Source organism: Rhamphochromis longiceps, linkage group LG12 (assembly GCF_057381845.1).
Source record: "Rhamphochromis longiceps isolate RC_006_pf linkage group LG12, R_longiceps_female_GT1.1, whole genome shotgun sequence".
Lineage (NCBI taxonomy): Eukaryota > Metazoa > Chordata > Actinopteri > Cichliformes > Cichlidae > Rhamphochromis > Rhamphochromis longiceps.
The window spans coordinates 44,597,532-44,615,366 of NC_140568.1; the positions used below are offsets into that span (position 1 = coordinate 44,597,532).

General features: G+C 40.9%; 1 protein-coding gene across 3 annotated transcripts; it reads right to left on the reverse strand.

Annotated features, from left to right (window-relative positions):
* Positions 1 to 668: 668 nt before the first annotated feature.
* Positions 669 to 15,148, reverse strand: LOC146658103 (uncharacterized). Of its 3 annotated transcripts, XM_085426530.1 has the most exons (7): positions 15,059 to 15,148; positions 6,637 to 6,699; positions 5,150 to 5,203; positions 4,361 to 4,999; positions 4,201 to 4,266; positions 2,626 to 3,738; positions 669 to 2,521 (listed from the first exon to the last, which is right to left on the reverse strand). In XM_085426530.1, coding segments are annotated over exons 3-7 (3,348 nt in total). In that variant the 5' UTR covers positions 5,151 to 5,203; positions 6,637 to 6,699; positions 15,059 to 15,148; the 3' UTR covers positions 669 to 992. The 3 variants fall into 3 exon arrangements, with proteins under 3 accessions (XP_085282656.1, XP_085282658.1, XP_085282657.1); XM_085426532.1 differs by lacking the exon at positions 4,201 to 4,266 and having other exon boundaries at positions 15,059 to 15,147; XM_085426531.1 differs by lacking the exon at positions 6,637 to 6,699 and having other exon boundaries at positions 15,059 to 15,134.
* Positions 15,149 to 17,835: the final 2,687 nt, after the last annotated feature.

Sequence of the window (17,835 nt, forward strand, 5' to 3'; positions counted from 1 at the left end):
AGGGAAAAACTCAGAGTCTATAGCCCTGCAAGCGAAATGGTCTCGGTGAACAGTGACCAGACCACCACCACGACGGTCCAAATGCAGAGTCCCGATGAAGCGACAGCCGACCGGGTGGATAAATTCATTCTCCCGCTGCCAAGATTCCGTGAGAAACATGAAGTCCAGACTATTACTGCTAAAAAAAAAGTCATTCAGTACAAATGATTTGTTGGCTATGGAACGAGCGTTCAGGAGAGCGATCTGAAGCAGAGGTGACAGGCTGACGTCATTAACAGCTGATTGATGGGGAATTGACAGCAGACACCTGGAATGAGGACGTAGTCTCCCGGTACCAGTACGTATAAAACCAAAAAGCCAACCAGTGTGTGTTACGAGTTCAAAATTGGGGATGGAAACAAGACAAACACCACAATAACAACACTGGTCCGGTCGGGTTGAGTCAAACGATGATTTTAATGAACACACGCGTGGGAGATGGACACTGATGCAGACAGCCTCAAAATCTCAAAATGGTGGAGCATTGCTCAAACTCTTATAGCCTCTGGTGCCTCCACCTTATCATAAAAGCCTAAACATTCACATGCTTTTCTCTCACACAGCGCCTAAGCTACGACCTTGGCTCCCTGTTTATCTGCTCCTGCTGAGATGGGGCAGAAAACTCCAGTATATTCTGTTCTCTTCTAATCAGACAAATAAGACAATAACTTTCTGCGAACAGTATTTCTTATAACTCAGCAATATAATGCATCATAAAGCAATATCATTCATTCACAACAAGTCAGCAGTTTAATGTAATGCAAATCAGTTTAACTAATGTAATAGTTATCAGCTTCTTCTAATTCAGGAGGAAAATACAAACTAAACTACATAATAATTCACAATCTTTAATTCAGGGTATAACATGGCATAAAATAACACTACAATCCAACATGTGCTTCATCAGTCATTCCTCCAGAAACCATTTTGCAAAAATCTAAGACATTTTATTGTTATTGGATGATACATTTATCTTCTTCTATTTGCTTGAGCTTTTTCATTTGGTCTTCATATTTTTTCTCTAGATCTTCAACTTTTTTCTTTAAGTTATTTTCTTTCTCAGTTCCGAGTGTCCTTAAGAGCTCGTACAGCTCTTGTTTGTCTTGAATTTGTTTCTCATGTTCTTGCTCTAGAGTCTTAATAACCCTGATATGTTTTTCCATTAGAGCTGCTATGTCCTTGATGTGTTTATCTTGAACATCATTAAACTCTTTTACTTTTTCTCTGTAGGTGTTCTTCAAATCCTCCACCATTGCCTCTGATTGTCGTTCTTCTTCTTCTCTCCTTATTTTTTCTTCTTTTCTTTGGCTTTCAAATTTTTGTTTGTCTTGCTCATATTCGTTTTGGAGGTTTTGGTGCCTTTGTCGCATCTTCTGATATCTCTGTTCAGCTTCCTGGTAGCGCTGATCCGACCACTGTTTTTGTTTCGCCTCCCATGCTTCCCTTTGTTTCCTAATCTCGTTTCTTCTCTGCTCCAGTTCTCTTCCTACATTTTCTTCTGCTTCAGATTGAAGTTTTTTCTCCAAAGATTCCAGTTTTTGTTCCCACTGCTGTTGATGAATTTCTTCCTGATGTCTCCTCCTCCTCTCTTCTTCTTCCCTTCTTTCCTTCTCTCTCTTCCTCTCCTCATGGATATTGTTGATGTATTCTTCTTTTTGTTTGACTTGTTTTTCTCTTAATTTTCGTTCCTGGGCAATTTCTGTTTCTTGTTCTTCAATTATTTTTTTCATCGATTGGATTTTCTCCTCATGTTTTCTTTCTAGCTCCTCTCTCTCTCTCTTCATCTCTTCTTCCTTCATCTCTTCTTCCTTCTCCTTCAGGATTCTCTTCATTTCCTTCTTTATTGCTGCTTCAGCTTCTTCCAGCATCTCATTGGTGAAGCAGTTTCCTCCATTGTCCTTCACCATGGTGTCAATCTTTGTTATCAGCTCACTGACTTGTTGGCGGTTTTGTTTATCATAGTTATTGAACACATGGTATCTTCCTCCACAGTCAGCAATCAGCTTCTTAAAGGAATCATCACATCCACTTTCAATATAATCTTCAGTGGATATTTCTTCACGTTGTAGTGAATCTCCTCCAGTGAAAAGAATGATGGTGAACTTTTCTGAATTCGGCCCAAAACCTTCCTTTATAAGTTTTAATGTCTCCTTCTCCTCTGGTGTGAGACGACCAATCTGTAACACCAGCAGGAAGACATGTGGTCCTGGAGCCAGAAGACTGACACATTTCACCAGCTCCTCTTGAACTTCTTTGTGGGTCAATGTTGTGTCAAACAGACCAGGAGTGTCGACCACAACAACAGGACGACCGTCCACCTCACCCTGTTCTTTCTGACAGTATTTGGTGACTGATGTTTGACCTGCATTGACTTTAAACTCTCTCCTTCCTAGGATGGTGTTTCCTGATGAGCTCTTTCCATTGCCGGTCTTTCCTATCAGCACAATCCTGAGAGGCTCCGTGTTCTGCTTCTCTTCATCACCTGTAAACACATGATTTTCTTTAAATGTGAACAGTTTATAAAGTAGATGTTAGAATATAATGTCGAACATGATTAATGATTAAAAAAAACATTCAATTACTTACGAGTGACCATATTTTTAGTTATCAGATCAATCTGGGCTCGAGCAAATGTTACAGCTGTGTAGCAGCATGGTTTGTTTGTACATCTCATCTGCTCCACAGTGTCCAACAACGTGTGGATCTGCTCTTTATCCTTGATGTTAACAATAACAGGCCTTTGTCCATAACGTTGACAGACCTCCTGGATGTCCTGGTTTTTCTTTACAAAGTTAACAAAAGCTGGAGCTGTAGGATCTGAGTCCACAGTGAACAGAATCATGGTGAAGTCATTGACTCGAGAGCTGAATGCATCCTGGATGGTCTCTAACTCTCTCTTGTCTTCATCAGTGAGGGGAGCCACAGGTAGGACCAGGATGAAGGCATGGACACCCTCAGGATCACAGAGGGAGATACACCTGAGTGATTCCTCCATCACTGCCTCCTGAGGTTTTCCATACAAGGCAGGCAGCTCCACCAGGGAAACCCAACGTCCACACACCTCTCCCTGATGTTTAACACACTCTGATGAGTTGGAGGCTGAATGAAGCTCAGTCTGACCTAAAATGGCCTTGGCTGCTAAAGTCTTCTCTGCTCGTCTCCTCCCACACAGAACCAGGTTTAAAGATGGTTTGATGCTGTGATAATATTGATTTGTCATTTCCTGAATCTTCTGCATTAATGATTCATAGTTGTCTTCAAACATGTTGTAGTGCCTTCCTCCACATTCTCTGAGGACTTTATTCACAGAGAAACTCATTTCATTCTCATGTGTGATGATGACCATTGAGTGTTTAAAGGCATTGTGACCAAACAGACTCAGGATGAACTTCAGAGTTTTTCTGTTCTCCTCAGTGAAATCAGAAGGTTTGACCAACAGCAGCAGAACATTTGGTCCAGGATGACAGAGACTCACACAGCTCTTCACTTCTCTTCTCATGTCCTCCTCAGACAGACTGAACATGTCTGGCGTTTTGACCACTGTCAGTAGTTTTCCTCTCCACTCTCCACAGGAGGCCACGCAGTGAATGATGGGGGATTGTTTCTGGCAGTGAAATCCTTGGTACCCAATGATGAAGTTACCAAGTTTCATCTTCTTATCCTCAGTTTTGCCCAGCAGCACAATCCTGAACGCAGACACTGTGATACAACAACAACACAACAATAACACAAATTAATCTAAAATCACAACATTTGGCTTATATGAGGAGATCTCTTCAGTCCTCGTAATGCTCAGAGAACCTTTAGTGTTACTCATTGATTGACTTGGTCAAATGTGACGTGATTGTCCAAGTCACACTTAAAGATACAAATCCAGTTACCAATGCCGTCAGCAATTATGTTTGTGAATGTGTTAAATATTTAAGCTATTTGCACAACTGTTTGTTTAAAGTCAAAGTTAACTTAAACAAAATTGTGGTGTTACATTCTGAGATTACAAAGTTTAGCTGAATAATTTCTTTATTTTTAGAATTGTCAAGTTTAAACAACAGCTGACCAACGTGCTGCACAAGCTATAAAAATATATACTACACATAACAATTCAAACAGTTGGATGGATGAGCTAAGAAACAGAATGAGCTCTGAGATAATTTTATTTACTGTTGGTTGAAGTTGGTGTTTTTCCAGAAACTTGAGGAGTGATTAGTTTGAATTTATTGGACAGTCCTGTGAAAATAAGAAATTGTTATGCTGATTATTGAATCATAGATGTTGTATATTCTGTGTATGTCATCCTTGTCAGAAGAGTTTCTCGTCTTACCTGCAGCTTTAGCAGCGTCAATGATAGGAGTCTTCATCTCCTTTTTTGGGGGGGGTTGTTGATCTTTTGATAAATTCTGTTCTGTGTCCTCAAAAGCTTCATAGCTGACATGCTCTCCATTGTTGTCCTTTGTAATTTCCCCCAAATGCGTTAACAGCTCTGGAAGTTCGATGTTGCTCCTCTTCAAGTATCTGCATTTACATTTTTTGATCATTTCATTTAATGCTGGACTCTTCATGAAGTCTTCAACAGAACCTGAGCTCTCCTCTCTGGGTGCTGAGGTCAGTATCAGTGAATGATCAAATGATCGATCACTGTAACCTTGAAGGACTCTGCAGAGTCTCAGTTTGTGTTCTTCTGTAAAGTTTTCAGGCTGTACAAGCAGCAGGAACACATGAGGTCCAGGAGAAGAGAGTTTTGCAAAGTCTTTTATAAACTCTGTCAGATTGTGGTGGGAGGTGTTGAGAGGAGGCAGGTAGGGGGTGATGATGACAGAAATTTTGTTGCCCTCCAGTGGTCCACTAATTCTCACACACGCTTTAGTTTTACTGGTGAACACAGTCTCTCCCAGTAACAGATTTCCCACTTCATTTTTCTCAGTCCAGCTGCTCCCCAGCAGAACAACCCTCAGCTCAGACACTGCGGGAAACACAGAATAGAAAAGCAAAATTCATTGTGTTTCAGTGCTGTTTAAATCCAGAGTTACTTTATTGCTAAGATACTACACCAACAAAATATTATAAACCCAGATATTCCAACAGCAGGTTGACACAGCTCAGTCTGACTCACTGTTTGTTGGAGGGAAATCGAAGGTGCTTCTGCATTTCTGGGGTGACCAATCACCTGTAATGGTAAAGAGACAGAAATACATACAATTAATTTACTGACTGTCATGTAATCTGTAGACATGTAAGCTAGGTATACTGGTTTATTAGACATATCTAGCTGTAATTCATGACATTAATTCAACTATAACATTTTAAACAGGAGTTCATATTTAATTAACCTAAATGATGATGTTTACACAGTTACCTGTTAACATATGTTCAAGAACAACTTTAAAGCTGTTAGGGTCACGGTCAATTTGTTGACCTTACCTCTGTGGTTTCATGTGTATCTCAGTCTAAGACAGGTTGTGTGGTTGAGTTTATGGTGTAAAGAAGAGTAAAGCTGCTGTGCAAGTCATGCTTCTCTATCTGCTTTATCTTCTCACTAATGCTGAATATATTTTATGTAGTTGTCGCCAGATTACATAAACTCACATTATGCAACTGCCCTGCAATAAATCCTCTTTCATAAAAGGATGTACTTTTCCGTTTAAGTTCCAACTCAGGTGTTTTTATTATTTTGTCTGACCCATTTATGCCAGTGAAGATAGACAAAAATATTTCTTACTACAAGATTAGAACCAGAGGCGATTCTAGGATCAGAGCTTCGGGGGTGCTGAGCACCCAGAGAGCTGCCCAGTCAGGCAAGATAAACTTTACTCGTAACGATGAGACTTCTACCCCGTCTCTGTCAGTCCCTGCATCTCTAAATGTCTCCAGTTGTCCGGAGTTCTGTCTCCTTGGTGCATTTAAACCCCTGTTCCTCCCTGTCCTCATCGTCTGTTGTCTTCGTCTCCGTTATCACTCATCATAATTTTACCATCTCTGTGCAAGTCTGCAGATTTCTTTATTAAATCATAAGATTCTTAAATCCATCAAGTCTCTCTGTGCCTGGGTCCTCGTCACAGAACATGACATCACTGCTTTGTGCATTTTAACACAATTTAATCCACATTTGTGAAAGAAAAAACACTTTTTTGAAAAGTCTGTAACAAAACCATCAAATCTGATCAAGGTTATTTAAATGCTGGAAAAGAAGAATGGATTGGAATAAAAGAAATATACATATCCTAACCTTAATTACTGGGGGAGAATAATGACTGATGCTCATAGTGAGTAAAAAGTAAACTGAGTGCATTTTTTGGACAGAGATTCACTTTTAATGTGTTTGTATAATATAATACAGATACATAAAAAATACACTCCAATAACAGTCCTTGAAATGTACAAATTATTAATTAAGAAAAATGATAAAAAATGGCGGCAATTTTGCCTGTGGTACAATCTATGAAAAGATCTTTACTGCAGATACTATGGCTCTGCAGATTTTTTCTCTTATTTTATCCTATGTCACCTCACCTTGAGGTTGGCAAATCACTTTTTTTTGGTCAGCTCTCTCAAGCAGGTTAACAGTTTCTGCCTGTCACTGCTCCCTGTCTGTTTTCTTACCTGGTTCTTCCTGACCTTGTACTTTCTCCTCACGTTCTCCTCTTTCCTCTCTCCCTCTTTGGACTGACAATCATACACAAATAGATTGTATTCAATTAGATGAAAAAATTACATAAATATGAAAAAAAAAATACTATTACGATCACTAATGAAAAAGTCCTCTCTCAGTGCACTTTCAACCAAAAGGCAAATAACCAAACCACATGTACATCTAATAAAAGATATAAATATTGAAACACTGATCCAACATTATTCTTGATTGATGGATCATTTTTTTACCTGAATGTGGCTCCTGGGTTTCATATCGGCACATATAACAAAATAAGCAGCTTCTCTCACTCCATTTCAAACAGGACAGTGGTAACAACAGCAGGCTACGGACAATTTTAAGTTTTAGATTTTAAATAAGCTGTATAAATTTCAATGGGAGCAACAGGACGGTCAAATGTCGCTGATTTTACAGACTAGGACGGATTGTAGAGTAGCAAACATCGTCGGAAAACACGTTTCCAACACTGCAGGTTACCTGGTGTGATGAAACATGGTCTGACTCCTACCAACTATATAAAGAGTAACTGAAGGTTAAATGCAGCTAATATGTCCTGTTTTAAGCCAGGCACTTACACCTCCGCTCAGCTGCGTCTCAGCCACCATCGCTCTGGCAGCAACGGTGCTAGAGCCAGAGCAGGGGGGAGGTGAGCTGGAACAGATCATTTTGGGAGGGGGGGGGGGGTATCTATACTTTTGTTGTTAAAATGTTACGTCTCAACCAAGTACTGTATGCTTTTTATATTTTTAGTAGTGTGTCACACAAACAGCAAATATTGTCAAAAAAGTAAGAAATCTTTGGGGGGGCTTTGATTCATTTTGGGCTAAAATATGGGCTAAAAACACCCCTGGTACAAAATTTTAAAAAGGCAGGTGTATTGGCTGCATTTTTAGATAAATAGTTGTATATGTTTACAAAATGTGTGCATATGTTTTCGAAATGTCTAATTTATATTTGCATTTCAAGTTATAAAAATAATTTACTCAACATGTCTGTGGTTTTTTACAGCAAAAAAAAAAAGTTTTTTGTGTGATTTCAGATCAGTAATATTAATAGAGTATGCCAATGAAAAAGCAACTAAATTCAGACACGTGAGGTTGAGCTGAAAAGAATGATACCGAACGAGGCTAGGGGGGGAAAATAAAATAAAACAATTTGAAGATAAAATACAAAAGAGTCACAAATAGCCAGTTATATTTTGGACCTCAGAGGGTTAATCCAACAAATCATGAAAAAATAGGTTTAAATTTGTTGTTGATGTTGTTCACGACAGTGCAGATTTCTGACATTTTGTGTAATTTAAGCATGTAACAATACGATTTTTTTCTAACAAAAAACAGTGTGAAACTTGTAGCTTTCTGGATTTTATACTTATTGGGCTACATATTTATTTATTTTTACAGGCTATACAGTACATGAAATCGAAACTCACATGTTTTATGTAACTAAAGTGTTTAATTATGCGGGCTACAGAAAATAATTAAGTTATAGATTATATTTATATGAAAAACGTGTATACTTACTGCATTTGAATCATTTTAATGTAACCACCTGCCTATGTGTTTGACAAAAAAGGCTTTGATTTTGCCACCCATTTGATTTCTTTGCCACCCTAAGAAAATTTCTCTAGATCCGCACCTGTGGGCAAGCTACCCTAGATGAGGACTACCCAGTATGTGGGTCGCGCAGACAGTAGAACACACGTCTGATATACGATGGCAACATGTTGCTGCTTGGGTTCACTTGCATATTTACATGATCTCCAAGATGTTCCGTGACATACCGTCGTGTCACCGATAACAAGGCGACCAATACTTGATCAGTGTGTTATGTGTCTAAAGCTTTAAACAGATGCGTTTTATTTAAGGCTGCAGTAACCAGTGGCGTGTCCAGCGGGATGCCCCCCCCCAACCAGACTGGCCACCCCAGGTGCCACCCCGAAGCTAAAACAATAAATTTCAATCAAATGTACGGTTACGTTTTCACGGTGAAGCTCAGATATCCGAGTGTAAGTAAATGCATCATTGGCTTCTGCACTATGAGCATCACGTTAGCAAAGGTAGGAGAGCCAAGCACGAAAGACGCACTGCAGAAAACAATTTTCCGGCGAAAGAAAATGAGGACAGAATAAATGTCCCGGTAAGTAATATTAGGTTTGTTGAGTTTAGTAAACTTCAGTGAAATTAGAATCCCAAGGAAAAAAATAACATTTAAAGAATTATTGCAGCCATCGAATATTTCTGACAGTAGGGTACTGAGGGGAGCTAGCATAAGAGTTATGAGTTATAAGATATAATCTAAGTCGTAACATTGCTGTATGGAGCTGCAGATTTGGTTGCAGGTTAATACTGGCAGTGTCACCATGCCAGCTGACTATTTCATCATCAGCCAGTGTTGTTCTTTATACGTCAATATTACCAAAGTTTACCATAAGGCAGCACTTACACTACACTGTGCTGTCTAGCTAATTTCTCTTATTACTTATCCTATCTGCCAGCTCCATGTTGTGAATAGAGTGTAAATCACCCCATGAAACGGCTGTGCCATGTTCAGTGCAGGCATGTGCAGTTCTGGTTCCCAAGGCTCCTGTCCTCCTGGTTTCAGATGTTTCCATACTTCAACACAGCTGATTTAAAGAATCATGTACAGACTTGTGCACAACTAGGTGTTTGGGGATTATTTGATTTGAATTGGCTATGTTGGTATAGGTAACATCTAAAACGTGCAGGATAGGGGTCCATGAGGGCTAGAATTTGACATCCCTGACTTCTAGTCAAGGTCATCAGGAAAGTTGTTTGTGACATAGCACTGATTGTATCTGTAATAGAGTGAATTGTTGCCCCCCAGTGGTAAAATACAGAAGTGCCTGTTACAGGGCTAGTTCTTGGTTGACCAATATATAACAACAAAAAAGGGTAGTTTTCTGCACCGCTAAGAAACAACAAGTTAGTGTGTGATGTCCTGCTGTTCAATAAAGGCACCTATCCACGTCCTTCTGTCCTGATCCTTTTAAGAGCCTAATCCAGAATATCACAACTGGCGACGAGGATTCTAAAGATTTCCACAGCGTGACAGAGGCTGTAGGAGGGTTGTGTTCACATGTAAAGAAAAAGACAAATCAAGACGTTTTCTTCACGGCTGCAGCGGAACAGCTTTTGGTGAGCTAACATGGCGATGCATGTGGGTCGTGTTGAAGAGTATAATGAATCGAAGGAAGATTTTGAGTCATATTTGGAGCGGTTGGAGCAATGGATGTTGGCAAATGATGTTTCCGATGAGAAGAAAGTGTGCACGTTTCTCTCTGTGATCGGAGCAGATACATACAGGCTGCTAAAGAATCTTGTGTCTCCCAGGGTACCGAGTACCATGGGATATGCAGCGCTGACTGGGGCGTTAAGTGCGCATTATAAGCCGACTCCAGTGGTGATAGCTGAGCGTTTTCGTTTTCAGAAACGTAACCAGAAAGAAGGGGAGGCAGTTTCTGACTATGTTGTCGCCCTGAGGCAGTTGTCAGCCACATGTGATTTTGGACAATATTTGGATGAGGCCCTGAGGGATCGTTTTGTTAGTGGGCTGCGTTCTAATGCTGTGCAGCGCAAGCTACTATCGGAAAAGGATCTTACATTTCCACGTGCATGTGAGATTGCCGTATCCATGGAACTCGCTTCGAAAAATACGATGGAGTTCTCAGGACGCCAGGACCCTCACCACGTAAATGCCTTGACAAATGCTCCAAATTTTTTCAACAAAGGATGGAAAGGACAGAACAGGCAAGAGGGCAATAACAAGCCAAAGAACTGGAAGGGACCTAAAAAAGACACAGGAATGAAGCAACCATGTTATTGTTGTGGTGGAAAGCATTCAGCACGTGAGTGCAAATTTAAGAGCGAAAAGTGTCATGTTTGTGCAAAAATAGGACACATTGCACGTGCTTGCAGGAATAAAAAATTCAGTCAGCAAACTCAGTATTTGGAAACTGAGGATGAATGCTCAAGTAGGAATGATGAAGCTGAACTTTTTGGAGTTTATTCAATGTACTCCATCACCTCCAGTGAGAAGGGATACACAGTGGATGTTGCGCTTGGGAGCAAGAACACCACCATGCTGCTGGATACAGGATCAGCAGTGTCGGTAGTATCAGACAAGTATTATCAGATGCATCTCACTCATTTCCCTATAAAACCAGCCAGTGGGCTAAAGCTCAAGTCCTACTCAGGCCAACACATTGCTGTGCGTGGATATATTATGTTACCAGTACAGTATGGGACTCAAAACATCACCCTACCACTGATCGTTGTTCAGGGAGACAGACCAGCTCTGATTGGACGAAACTGGTTAAAGAAACTACAGCTGAACTGGAAACAGATTTTCACAGTACACAAGGTACTGGTGCAGAAAGAAGCAAAGCCAGGAGTACTAGAAGTGATTCAGCGCCATCAGGCAGTGTTTTCGGATGACCAAGGCTGCATAAAGGGATTTAAAGCTAGAATCCACACTAAACCAAACACCACACCAATTTTCTGTAAAGCTCGCCCAGTTCCTTATGCACTAAAAGAAGCTGTGGAAAAGGAGCTGGACAGATTGGAAAAGGTGAAGGTTATTTCAAAGGTTGAGAAAAGTGAGTGGGCATCCCCTATTGTTACTGTGCCAAAGGCAGACAAAACAATTAGGATATGTGGTGACTAAAAAGTCAGTGTCAACCAGTGTGTTGAAGAGGAAAGATATCCACTTCCAAATACTGAAGATTTGTTTGCCACTTTAGCTGGAGGAACATCCTTCAGTAAACTTGACCTTTCTCATGCCTATCAGCAGCTACAGTTAGATGAAGAATCAGAGAAGTATCTGGTCATCAACACACACAAAGGTCTCTATAAGTACAATCGCCTCAGCTATGGTGTTTCCAGTGCTCCGGCTCTTTTCCAGTCTGTGATGGATCAAATCCTTCAGGGGATGGAGCATGTGACCTGCTTTTTGGATGACATCCTCATCACTGCTTCATCTGAAAGGGATCATTTGAAGAGGTTGGAGGAAGTACTCACATGTCTGGAGAAGCATGGTGTCAGAGTGAAGCTTTCCAAGTGCCACTTTCTTCAGAGCAGTGTGGAGTACCTGGGACATCGTATTGACAGGGATGGTCTGCATCCTTTAGAGGAAAAGGTAGCAGCCATAGCAAATGCACCAGAACCAACAAACGTCACTGAACTGAAGTCCTTTCTTGGTCTTCTAAATTACTACAGTCGATTTTTGGAAAATCCATCCACCATTCTTCAGCCTTTGCATAACCTGTTGAGAAAAGATGCTAAATGGATTTGGACCATGGAATGTGCAAAAGCATTCAGGGATGCAAAAAGTCTACTGCTGCAGAACAAAGTGTTGGTGCACTACAGCACAAATCTGCCATTGAAGTTAGCCTGCGATGCATCACCTTATGGATTGGGCGCAGTCATCTCTCATGTCATGGAAAATGGAGAGGAAAGGCCTGTGGCTTTCGCATCAAGAACATTAACTGAAGCTGAACGAAAGTATGCCCAGATAGAAAAAGAGGCCCTTGCCATAATTTTTGGAGTAAAGAAATTCCATAAATATCTGTATGGAAGGAAATTCACCCTCATAACAGATCATAAGCCACTGCTGGCTATACTAGGGCCAAAGTCAGCTGTCCCAACACTCGCTGCACTAAGAATGCAACGCTGGGCTCTTATTCTAATGGCATACAACTATGACATTGAATATAGAAGATCAGCTGAACATGCTAATGCAGATGCATTGTCACGTCTACCTCGGAATACGCCAGACAACATTGCAGAGGAGGGAAGTATCTTCTATTTCTCACATGTGGAAGAGCTACCAATAGTAGCTAAAGACATTGAGAGAGCAACCATGAAGGATCCAATCCTCAGCAAGGTCTGGAGCTACACCATGAATGGGTGGCCAAGTTATATGCAAGACGAATCACTTAAGCCTTACTTTACACGCAGACACGAGCTGTCAGCAGAACAAGGATGTGTTCTTTGGGGACAACGGGTCATCATTCCACCGGTTTACCAACAGAAAGTGCTGGAAGACCTGCATCATGAACATCCAGGTATCTGTCGTATGAAAGCACTCGCTCGCAGTTACCTGTGGTGGCCAGGCTGTGATGGTGATATACAAGAACTGGTTCAAAGCTGCTCAGTCTGTCAGGCTGTACAGAAGTCACCACCCGTTGCACCACTCCATCCGTGGAAGTGGCCTGAGAGAGTTTGGCAACGGATTCACATTGATTTTGCTGAAAAAGGCAAGCAGTACTTTTTAGTTGTCATTGACAGTCATTCAAAATGGTTGGAAGTGTTCCCTATGCCATCCATTACCTCACACAACACCATTGAGGTTTTGAGAGGGTTATTTGCTTCATATGGACTTCCAGAAGAACTTGTTTCAGACAATGGACCTCAACTTGTGTCAAAGGAATTCAATCAGTTTTTGGAGTTAAATGGAATCAGACACACAGCTGTTCCTGCCTATCATCCTGCATCAAACGGGGCAGCAGAGAGGTCAGTACAAATCCTGAAACGATCCCTGATGAAAAATGTGCTGGAAGCAGATGGTAAGGCCACATTGCCACTCAGTCATCGTTTGGCAAACTTCCTTATCATGTATCGCAGTACACCGCACACTGTGACGGGTCGTACACCAGCAGAGTTGTTCCTGAAACGTCAGATCCGGACTCGCTTCAGCCTGCTGAAACCTGAACTAAGCAGACACATTGAACAGAAACAGTCTGAGCAGAAGCGACACCATGATTACAAAACCCAACCTGTTCGTGTTTTTTCGGAGGGAGACGCTGTGCGTATCCGAAACTTCAGGGGGGGGGAAACAAAATGGACTCAGGGAACAGTTCTGAAGAAAATGGGAAGTGTTACTTACCTGATACAAGAGGGACAGAGAACACGCACAATACATGTGGATCACCTGTTACCATGGAGACAGACTGTGGAGAAACCGCCAGTTATATTTTCACCGGTTTCAGAGGGACGGCCAGAAGTGATTATGGACAGTGTTGTTCCAGAGATACCACCAAGTCCACCTGGGATTTTAACATCACACTCCTTACCTCCTGAACCACCTAAACAGACAACCGATGAACCACCAGTATCCAACCCAGAAACCACCCAAAGCCCATCTGTGGAACGCAGATACCCAGAGAGACGCAGAGTTCCCCCAAAGAGACTGAATCTTTGAAAATGTAGAGTTATGTTTTAGTTATTTACTGCCAGTTATTTTAGAAGTGAAGAGTTAATAATGGAAGTAATGGCTACATTTGTTCTTTGTTCGTAAGGGCCACAGAATATTTCTTTTTGGTGGGGGCAGTGAAATACATTCTTTAAAGGGTTGCTTACTTCAATTACAAATCTAAAAGGGGAGGAATGTAATAGAGTGAATTGTTGCCCCCCAGTGGTAAAATACAGAAGTGCCTGTTACAGGGCTAGTTCTTGGTTGACCAATATATAACAACAAAAAAGGGTAGTTTTCTGCACCGCTAAGAAACAACAAGTTAGTGTGTGATGTCCTGCTGTTCAATAAAGGCACCTATCCACGTCCTTCTGTCCTGATCCTTTTAAGAGCCTAATCCAGAATATCACAGTATCTCTTGGACTTTATCAACGCAGTATCTAAAAACTTTGCACCGTAGTGGTTAAAATCTCATTCTAATAAGAGTTAAAAGCGCATTCGGTTATTAGGTTTATAGTGTTATTGAATTATGGTGAATGGTTGGTAGAATTTTTTTTAACATTATCTGCCAATTACATCTGCCACCCTTCTCCAAATCTGTGCCCCTACCTGCCCCCCCCCCCAATAAAGATTTTCTATGCACGCCACTGACAGTAACGGACAGTAAATGTTTCAGTGGAACTGGCTGACAGTCTGACAGCCGTTTCTGTGCAGAGTCAGAAATATGGAGATTTTGTTCTGATGATAAAGCTGCAGTTTAATAGCCGTTTCCGTCCTTGACCACTGAATGTTAACTACAAAAACAACAGCGAGCTTTTGTTACACAACTCTTGTTCCTGCTTGTGTTCTAAACACAGAAGTCTAAAATGGCGGACCAGCGTCGACAAAACAATATCGATATGATATAATCAATAAAACACTGCCGGAGTCTGAACGAGTCACCAGTATTGTTTCACTATCCAATGATACAGTTCTATTGTTTAAAAAGCGGCTTCTGTGTTTATACCTTCACTAACACTCAGTCGCGGCGACAGTAAGGAACTATAATGCAAGTTGTTTGGATATATTTCTGCACATGAGACAGTTGCTGACTATTTAGGAAAGCGTTTCGAACTTTTGTAGGCTGCTTATTAACGCAAGTGAATCGAATCCAGCACTCACCTGAAGATCAAGCTTTAATCGTCTCTCTCTGTTTCCTTCGAGTTCACTCTGCAGCTGAAGAAATCCTGCAGCCGAAATCATCAGCCGCATCGAAAGTGAAAGTTTCAGATGGATCCTTTTTTCTTTTTTTTCTTTTTTAAATCCTTTGGTATTTTCCAGTATTAAAGCGATTATCAATTTCTAAATCGATAGGGTTAGATTGATAGATACATTCCTACTCCAGTGATATTAAAACATATCTTTCATTGCCTTGATCACTGTGCACCTTTCTGCCCATTTTACACATAAAACATGAAAACGGACTTTTTAGAAAGTGCAATAGGGAGACATGAAGGTATTCTGAGATTATACATCATCCCTAATTCTTTCAAGTTTGAAGTTTATTTATTTAAATAGCACTTTTAAAAACAACAGTTGTTGACCAAAGTGCTGCACAATAAAACAGTCAAAGCAGAAGACATGCCAAATAAAATAGAATATAGATTAAGAGAAAATAGAATCATGGAAAGAACAATAGAAACAGAGTCCTCTTGATTTAAAGGCAGAACTTAAAAGTGGGTCTTTAGATGGGTTTTGAAACTCTCCAGTGTTGGAGAGGTCCTGATATGCAAGGGCAAAATCTGTGCTTGGATTCTTGTCCTCTCCTCTCTCCCTTAGATCCTACTTGGTCCAGTGTTGCCTGCCTCTCACTCCAGCTAATTAGAGCCTAGTGTTTAGTTTCGCAGTTCATTGTTAAGTAAACCTTAGTATCCTTGCTTTCATATTGTCAATAGTCAATAGTTAAAAAAAATGGAGTGCATTAATAGAGTTGCATAATGCAAAAAATGTCTGATATGAGTTCCCTTTCAGCCTCTTTCACAGCGTTCTGATAAAAACACCAGCAATCATTTAAAATTTGAAGTGACACGCTTCAGCTTGTCCTTCTTCCATCTTTGTTCAGCTCTCTTACAGTCCCATCTAACTTCACGAGTTCTATTAGTGAACCAGGGCTCACAGCTAGCTTTAGTAGCCACCGAGTTTAAGATGGTTTGGCAGGAGGAATTGAACTGGGCACTAAGCTCTTTTTAGGAGAAGCATAGAACTGGCCAAAAACAGCAGAGAACTAATGTGCAGTGCAAGGACTGAATATCTGACAGTACTGAACAAGTTTCAACTATAGCACAAGACGCCTCAGTGTCAAATAATACAGGTATTACTGTACGTACTACCGCTATTACGTACTACTGTTACTTGCACTGTTCACCTTCTGCTGTGACACAACAAATTTCCCACGTGTGGGACTAATAAAAATAAATCTATGTTATCTTATCTTATATGATCAGAGAAAGCAGTGTCGCAAATTTCCAGATTTGACACAGCAAAACCATATGAGAGGACAAGATCCAATTTGTGTCCAAGCTCGTGCATTGGACCAAACACAGACTGCACAGAATTTAAGGAGTCAATAAGATTTTTATTGTGTTGTCCTGCTAATGTTTTAGCAGGACAACACAATAAAAATCTCCAATAATAAGGACACAATCCCATTAGTGATGTAGATAGAATGTAGACAGAAAAGTCAGTTATAAAGTCCTTATTATTATCTCCCCTCTGCTAACCCCACAGCTGCACGTGACACTATCCACTCTGCCATAGCCCGGTTAAAGACTCAGCACCCGAGTGCCTTCATTGCAATCTCAGGGGACTTCAACCATGTCACCTACCAATACACTACCAACGGTCACACCAGGGCAGAAAGAATTTTAGGTCTACTCTATGCTAATATCAAAGAGCGTACAGTTCCTCCTCCCTCCCCAGATCACAACCTGATTCATCTCAGCCCCCACTATGTGCCGATTGTGAGGAGGAAGCCTGTGACCACGAGAAGGATTAGGAGGTGATCAGAGGAGGCCTTAGTGGAACTACAGGGCTGTTTTGAGGTGACAGACTGGGAGACACTCTGTGAGCCTCACAGTGAGGATATGAGTGGGCTTACTGAGTGTATCACTGACTACTCCAAAAGTTGATTCTGTTCATCTGGACGTTTTCAGTGGGAGAAACGTTTCATCATCCAGGTGACGTCTTCAGTCTCAGCCAAGGCTGGACTGGGACAAAAAATCAGCCCGGGCATTCTGACTAGAGACCGGCCCACCAGGATAAAGATTGAAAATGTGACGTCATTCAGGGGTAAAACCGCAAAGGATTCTGGGAACTTGTGGCAAGAGGTACTAGCGCACGCAGGCTTTCAATTGAACTCAGTTACACAGCGATAAAAAGAAACACAAAAATGTCAAGAAGCTGTTGTATTATTAACTGCAACAGCCGGTCGCATGACAGCCACGGGAAGCCGATCGTTTTTTTTTATCGGATTACGTCGTTGAAGAGAAATTTTTTTAAGCCATGTTTCCGAAGTAAGAGCCGACGGATGGTCTGGATATACCAAATATAACGTCTCAGAACGCTCCAGCTCACATGTTAGTCTGCTCCAAGCATTCCCACAAAGGTCAGAGTTTTGTAGTAGTTAATACGTAATTTTTCTTAACATAATTGGTGATATAGGTTACAAGCAAGTCTGGCGCTGAACAGAAATGGTCGCGCTATGCTCCTTTGTTTATTGTGTTTATTGTGCATAAATAGTGAATTGTCCTGATACAATATTGTGTTTCGCTTCTGTTATTATGGTACATTGACAAAAACACATACTTTTATTCACAGGATAAAACAGTTGTTTTGTATCACTAATTGCCCAGTGCGATTACAACATACAATATTATTGTCACTGCTACATTTCTGTGATG